This window comes from Prunus mume, linkage group LG5 (assembly GCF_029339155.1).
Source record: "Prunus mume cultivar Tortuosa linkage group LG5, ASM2933915v1, whole genome shotgun sequence".
NCBI lineage: Eukaryota > Viridiplantae > Streptophyta > Magnoliopsida > Rosales > Rosaceae > Prunus > Prunus mume.
Window position 1 is genome coordinate 18,517,924 of NC_142702.1, and position 7,899 is coordinate 18,525,822.

At 36.2% G+C, this 7,899-nt stretch overlaps 1 protein-coding gene across 1 annotated transcript; it reads right to left on the bottom strand.

Moving 5' to 3' along the window:
* Positions 1 to 869: 869 nt before the first annotated feature.
* LOC103331692 (alanine-tRNA ligase) lies at positions 870 to 4,999 on the bottom strand. The gene is made up of 9 exons (XM_008234339.3): positions 4,621 to 4,999; positions 4,051 to 4,117; positions 3,841 to 3,918; positions 3,460 to 3,512; positions 2,782 to 2,865; positions 1,741 to 1,793; positions 1,592 to 1,656; positions 1,424 to 1,482; positions 870 to 1,227 (listed from the first exon to the last, which is right to left on the bottom strand). The coding sequence occupies exons 1-9, from the start codon at positions 4,864 to 4,866 to the stop codon at positions 1,138 to 1,140; spliced, it is 795 nt and encodes a 264-aa protein (XP_008232561.1). The 5' UTR covers positions 4,867 to 4,999; the 3' UTR covers positions 870 to 1,137.
* Positions 5,000 to 7,899: the final 2,900 nt, after the last annotated feature.

Sequence of the window (7,899 nt, forward strand, 5' to 3'; positions counted from 1 at the left end):
TGTTGACTTTTTGGTCAACTTGGTTGTTTTCACCTTTTTTTGAGCGCGATTTGGCTCGGATTTCCGATTTGCCGGTTTGAATGCCCACCCCTACTTTTTTCTCTCCTCAATCACATAAGACGTGCAACTGCCCAAATACTCTATTACCAGACCACATGCGCAGGCCTGCTAGCACATAAAAAACACTTGATTTTTGTACTCCTCTTTTTCTACCATTCTTTTTCTTCTTCAAATGAAAGTCTTCTTTTTTTTTTTTATAGAAATAAATAGCTAGTGAAATATCTTGTCCAAATTTTGATTTTTTGGGGTTGAAATATTAAAAAAAAAAGACCTAACATAACATAAACATACATTAAAAAATAATAAGTTAACAAAAATAAAAAATAGCACATAAATCAAATTACATCATAAATGGATCCTAAAATATAGAGCTTCCCATTGTGAGAGAGATGCCTTTAGAACCCTACAGAGTCCATCGAAGCTCTAAATGGGGCTCTATCAACCTCTTTTAGAGCCTCCACCATTGGGGATGGCTTGACAAAGGTGTACATACGTTCCCACCACCACTGTCGGTGAAAGCTCTATCTTTCCATATCACTCTGATTTGATGCAGCACCAATTTGGTTTAAAAAGAAATTGAGAACCTAATGCATAGGCCTAGCCTTTTGCTGGAATTTCTCTGGGAAATTCAGAAAAGATATAAGATAATAAATATTTTTTAATCAAACGATATTAAAGAGAGATATTCGAGAATCTTTTTGGTTTTTTGCTAAATACTATTAACAACTAGATCTATAACTGCCCACAATATTGGTCGGGTTGCGACAATTGTACTTGCCAAAACAGATTAGCAATTTGACAGAGAGAGATTTAATGGAGACTTCCCAGCAAGTTGGGGACGTTTTGTTGCTAATTATCAGTCTGTAGTTGAACTAATCACAAAACTCAAACTTTTTTCTGTATGGCCTATCTCCTGCCGAAGGAGGAGAACGAAAAAACGAGAAATTTGTATTCTTAAGCAATATTGCCTTCTACAAAAAGACTCATGAACAAAATGTTATAAGAACCCCAATAAATTCAAATTATTGACACTTGTATGAAGTCACTGTAACTGAGGGAATGGCTGTGAAAGAATTCTCAGACTGAGATCCCATAATTGCTAATTTTTGTGATTTCCTTTGTCAAAGCATTCCTTTCTTGCTTTGCCTCGGTAGCTAGTTTGGAGACCTGCAAAGGAGACAACCCAAGATGAGCACTTACACGCAAAAGTGTATATGAAATCCATAACAAGGAAATCTTTGTAAAGCCAGTTTTCAAAGGTCATTTTTTATGGTTTTTGGCTTTATGAATTTAAGTGCTTATATCTTTTTGATCTGGAAAAGGAAGAAATAATTAAGTGCAATGCTATGATCTGAGAACTCACTTGTGACCGGAACATGGATGCTTCTCTTCTAGGAAGTTCTCCAAGGATATCTTTTAGACCTGATACAATGAAGAACAACATATAAGCAACAGAAGCAAAATGTTTCATTTGCCTCCACTTTTAACTGCTTGATGTCAACAAACTTTAGGGTTAAAGGTATCTGCATACCTGCTGCTTGTCTTTCAATCTTATAAGCTGAGCGAATGACACTTTCAATTTGTTTCCCTGTATGTCTGCCAATAGAATTTGGACATGAAAAGTAAGTGCAATGGAAAATGGAGTGAATTATAAACTGCTCCTCTTTTACAAATGCAAACCTGAGTTTTGTCCTTCCCCTTATCAGTTCCTCTTCAGCATGTGATGCCCTCTTCTGCAAACAATAACTATACCATGAGTTCAATTCCTTGGAATGCTTGATAGATTAAACATAGTGCGCAAAAAAGCACACTATTGAACAGGGCACTCCATTATGCAAACAATTATTCTTTCAAAATTTTATTTTACTTCCTTCATTAATGCACATATCTCAATGTATCAACCAGGATGCATCAATGCCTTCTGAAACAATTTTTCCCTAAAGTTCAAGTGATATTTTGATCATTTAGTCAAATTTCTGCTCCCGTTAATAGAAGAATAATACCATCCTTCCAATTTGTTACAACACAAGTTTCTCTTGTCCATTAATTCACTAGGCTGCCTCCAAGTTGTATTTGTTGCTTAAAGGAAAATCTTCCTCATTCATTGTCAGGTGGCATCGGAATGATCAGATATCTACCTCAAAGCTCTATATGATGCTCGTAGAAAAGTATTTCTCATTTATTGTCGCAATTTTTCAGGTGTCATCAAACCTTTCAACCCTCTGGTTTTCCAGTCTAGTGTGCATAGGGTTCTGTGGGAGCCAGTGGCAGACCTCTTGCAAAGTTTAGGTAACTACTCAAGTTGACAGTTTGGTAGGCACTTATAATTGCCCTTTGTCAAACTTTTGGCGAGGGTAGATTCAAAGAGCACATGAAAAATTCAAATTATCTCAAGGGCTCTGACGCCAATGACAACCTTACATTTGCAAAAATTTCATACTGAAGAAAAGCAACACATCCTATTTATTTTTGGCAAAAAATTATTCTTCTTGTTGATTTACTCTACTAGTATTCATACTTTGCAAACCAGTAGGAAGCCCAAAATTCTTCATAATATATGTCCATTGCACAAGAGTTTGCCAAAACGTTTTCCAATAACATTTATCATCAATAAAAGTATTGCTTTTCACAAGTCACAACCAAGCAATAGAGAACTAAAATAATCAATGTATCAACAGATCACACGTTGTCAATCAAGAGAGAGAGAGAAAGAGAGGTTACCTCTAATTTTTCACCTTCAGCCTTTAGAAGATCAATTGAATGTCGCAACTCCTTTACTTTGGCATCAGCTCTAGAAAGTAAAGACTGCAGCAAGAAAAAAGTGCTGAAGCTAATCTTTACATAGATATAATGACTACGCATCTTGTGTTTGCAACAATATTACAGTTTAACGAATTTTAAGCCTTGTTCTCTCACAACATGCCACAGAACTCTCTAGTCAACTTCGTCACACATTACTCCCATGCAATTTCTTTATAAAATAAACTTCCATCCTTAAATCCACATGACACTGACAATCTTGAGGTCATTACCATGTCACCACAATTGGCTCCAGAGGCAAAAAGCTCCTCATGGTTGAAATTTAGTCCCCACCAGTTTCTTTTTCTCTTTTCCACATTAGAAATAAAAGTACAAACCAAATTTTCTAAACACTGGGAGACAGAATGCTAAGACACAATAGAACATGTCATCAAAGAATACATACTCATATGGGGAGTGGCCATTATTATTAGCTGGTCTGTTGGATCTCTAAATATCAAATTAAAATCTCACCCCTCACTTGGTCATTGTTACATAGCTATGCAATGCACTAAATATGAAGATTCACTCTATCTGTAAAAAGGGTTAGTGATGCTACCAATGCAACTGAATGTGTCTTTAAAACCAATCCATTCTTACCTCTTCGCTCACAAAAAGGCGCAAAGTTTTGTGGTACAACATGCGTCGTGGCCCTGCAGATAAAAGGATAATTACGGGCAGTGACCATGGGTTGATACTTGATATTATGTAAAACTTCTAACAACTTAAATTGTTATCTACAATTCATTTCAAATATTAGCACGGAATCCTAAAACTTCCTGTTACACATTTTCAAGTATAATCAGTAGCAACCATGAGATTCAACAACACATGGTTTTTTACATTTACCTACTAGTGTAAGTAATAAAAGTAAGGCTTGAATTGCCAGAAAAATGTTTAAAGAAACTAAAGTTTGAATGTATGCAACCCTTAAAAAACCTGATAAATATGATAGAATCTGCTAAGGAAATGAAACCATACTTTTTAAAACCAGAAGACCCAAACCAGCAGCAACTCCACCAGTAATCATGGGATGTGAAGCCGCAATAAGAACACCCTCTGCACCAAAAAAGTGTAAATATATATTTCTTTTTCAGTCTGAAACTTCTAAAATCTTTAATGATGTAAACAAAAGATAACGAACAACTCAATTTTTGTTTTTGAAGAAACAAAGATAAACCAAACACTAACCTTTAATCTTCCCAAAAAACATATCCTCATAAGTACCATAATCAGACTTGATATCTTCCAAAGAGTTCTGCATTCAGACATTCAAACTCATCATAAAAAATAATTTTCTAAAATGAGGTTTTTTTTGGGGTGGTGTGGTAGACAGTATTTCTGAATTGGTTGTTAACCATATGATGAAATTTCTTGTAGTTTACACTGATTAAAATCCAGATAAACCACCCTTATATCCAAGTAAACAAGTGATTGGTGTGCATTCATGGAAACAACGACTAAATTTCTTCACAGAATTGCAGAATTAACAATCTAAACATTTGAAATTTGAATTGACTATTTGATATTTTCATTAGGGATTACAAATGGCAATCTCCTTTCTTTCTTGTAGCTTTCAATAAACAAACAATTCCTTAGTTCTACTGGCACCACGAATCTAAAATGAAAAAAATTCTCATAAACGATTTAGAGACTCTCTTCTGTACTGCATTAATTTCATTGTTTTCTAACTAAGGAACCAAAGAGGAAATGTAAAATAATAAAAATTAAAAATGGAGAATTGAGGGAATCTCTCTTTACAATGGTTTGGCTGAAATGAGCAGCGGAGGTGGACCGAATCTCGGAGAGACGTGATCTAGAAGCTTCGATGGCGGACTCGAAAGTCTCTTCGATGGTCTTCTGGTAAACCCGAGCCTGCTCGACCGCGTAGTCGATCCACGGCGTGGCAGATTGCTCTAGGGTATGGAGACTGTGACTTATGGAGTCGTTGGGTGATATGGCTGGCTTCTCTTCTGAGGAGTTTTCTGGCAGTGGCACCGTCGCCATTGTTAATGCAATTGAGCTTGTTCACTCTCTTCTGATAAATTATTTTTTTGGCTGCAAATCGTTGAGGTCGACGGAGTTGCTGAAACGCCAATCTGGTCTTGTTAACCGGGTCGGGTTGGGGTGCTTCTTTATTCATGGGCCGTGTTAAGAACTTCCTTTATCGGGCTTTTATAATACTTGTACTCATTTGCCATGGCAAAAGACAATGACAAGACAAGGGTTATTACTTATTTATGTGAATAGTTTGCAAAAGCTAGTGGTGTTTTTATCATTGTTATGGCAACCTAATAGCAATTACTATTTATATGAGATATAAAGAGAAGAATTTTTATAGAGTTTTGGTGTGGGAAGTAAAGAATATGACTAAGTATTTATTCAAAAATTGTGAAATTTTTAGTTTTTTGGTTTATTTTTTTCATTGTTGACGTCGTCGTCAACGATGACGTTAGCAGCCCTCAGGCTAGAGCACGAGTGCATTTTGCCTTTGGGCTGGCCAAGTTTGTGGGACCAGTGGCGCCCAGCAGCTTAAGCCCACTAGAAAGCCAAAACGGGGACTTGGGCCCCCTCCTGAAGGGCTATCGTTGGAGTTGCTCTTACTCCGAGTCCTAGATCCAATTGTTACCTTTAAAGTTAAAATGGCAAAAATTTACTTTTAGTTATGTAGTTTGCCGAATTTTCTACTTTTACTTTTGTGGTTTCAATTCTTGCAATTGGACACATATAGTTTAATATCTTTGCATTTCAAAGACACGTCCAAAATTTTATCTAATTATGTGACGTGGTAAGTATGTGTCATAAAGGTGGAGGGGTATTTTGGTAGGATTAGAAGGAATTTGACAGAATTTGTAATGTGTCCTTAAATTCGAGGGATTAAAACTACGTGAGCAAATTGACATAATTGAAACTACAAGGACTAAAGTGGTAAAATAGGTAACCTACCTAGACCAAAAATAACTTTTTGCCTTTTAAAATCTACATTGAATACCCTTCTTGATGAATATGAGAATTTGAGGCGATGGATTTGGATTTTGTGACTTCAAATTCAAATAATTATGTTTCGCCCAACATGAGTTTAAATATTTGAATTTGACCCAAATCCATTAAGAGCTAAAACATCAGGGACTCGTTTGTTTATATAAATTTGATTGAGTAGGTTTGGATATGAGGAAAAACTTAGTTGTAACAGGGATATCCATAAAGTGTTATCCCTAACCAATAATGTAACATCCCACATTGACCAACGGAGAGGGGATGATGTGCCCTATATGTACATGTCCACCTCCATCTAGCAAAAGGCATTTTGGGAGCTCACTGGCTTCATAGTCATGGAAATTTCGAAGTTAATCAAGTTGAGGCTAGAGCAATCCCAGGATGGGTGACCCACTGGAAAGTTGCTCGTGAGTTCCCAGAAGAGAGGGACCCAAAGCTGACAATATCATGTTACGGCGGAGCTGATCTCGGGATGTGACAAATAATGTTATGCCACGTGGAAATATTATCACACATGTCATAATGTTATTAGTCGGGGGTAGCAAAATAGTGTGATATTCCCATTTCATGGAAGTCTTTCTCTTGAATTTGAGGGATTGAACCCAAATGTTTAAGTTCAGTTTTCATTGCATGAATTAGATTTAGTTGAAATGGTTAAGTTCAATTTAGTAACCTGTAGTTGTACTCGTGAGTCTTGTTTGTCATTTACACTCTCAATTTTAACACTTAAGTATCCCATCTTTTTTTCAGTGTGATTCTGACGTTAGAGAATTGTCAAAATTCTCATTAGTTGAGTACATGGCAACCATAGCAACAAAACAGACATGTGATAATTTGGTTGTCCAACTTGTTGTCCCTTGTTTTAAGGTCAATTTGAGGGTATTTTCAAACAGGCCTAATTTTAGGATAAAACCATATTCAAAATAGATATTTTGGGTAGGAAGACATTAGTTGTTTGAAAATAACCCCAAACATACTTCCAAAAAAACAAAAGGTGCAGTTCAGGGCTGCCACATAAGCAACTAACCAGAATTTTGATGGAAACCATAACGTCAAAACCACTTTGAAAAAAATTGACAAATCAGAGGTACTTAATTGTTAAAATTAAGATTGTATGAACAAACATGCCTTACGAGTACAACTCCATGGTACCAAACTGAAATTAACCATAGTTGAAATTGAACTAAAATTTGATAAGCCCAAATTTCTCATTCTCTTTATTTATACCCTCTATCCTCTCCTTATCTATTACCAAACAACGAATTTAAAAAATATATGAATTTGAATATGAAAATTTAAAATTCAAGTCCATATCCTTCTTCTTTCATTTTGGTCCATCAACTAAAATTTTCATTTCAACAGTCCTTCGACTCTTCATTTAGTATCAAGATTGTCCTACCGTTAAAGTCTGTCAATTTTATTTTTAAATTGAGGGGTAAAACCGTCCATATACAATTACCAAACTCATTCCTTATCTCACTACTCCAACTCACATCTCAACCTCCCCCATCTCAGCTTCCCTCATCCTCAACCTAGCCCCTCTCCCCCAACCCTTTCAATCTCTCGCATAAAGTAGCAACTTCAAGCCCAAATGAGCCTCGCAAATCAGGCTAACCCGATTCAAATATAAGCCATACCCAACAAAAACATTCCCAGATTAGATCTGAGTTAGTGTACAGAGAGAGAGAGAGAAACACCCTCATTCATAGGCTATCATTTTCGTAGCTTTGGGTGGTAATTATCATGGATTTGGGAGAGAGAGAGAGAGAGAGGGTGTGGGTCACGGTGAGAGCGACTTGGAGTGGTGAGGTGACGGTGGGTAGAGGTTGAGAGGGGGGAAGTTGCGAGGTTGGAGATAGGGTGAAGGGAGGTTGCAGGGTTGGAGAGCTAGGGTTGGGTAATGCTGGGTTCGTTTGTTTTGGGGTTACTTTTTTTAATTTTTTGTTATTTATTTTTGTATTTATTTGATTTTAATTTTTTTAATTAATTTTAAAAATAGAGAAAAAAATCATTACTTTTTTAGTCCATGTTAGCAAAAAAAAA

What these genes read in the sequence shown, in the direction of transcription:
- LOC103331692 (XM_008234339.3), bottom strand. Translation starts at nt 4,866, where the DNA reads ATGGCGACGGTGCCACTGCCAGAAAACTCCTCAGAAGAGAAGCCAGCC. An exon ending in AGGGGAAGGACAAAACTCAG is followed by an intron (nt 1,657 to 1,740) that starts GTTTGCATTTGT and finishes TTCTATTGGCAG; the next exon opens with ACATACAGGGAAACAAATTG. An exon ending in CATCCATGTTCCGGTCACAA is followed by an intron (nt 1,228 to 1,423) that starts GTGAGTTCTCAG and finishes TCTCCTTTGCAG; the next exon opens with GTCTCCAAACTAGCTACCGA.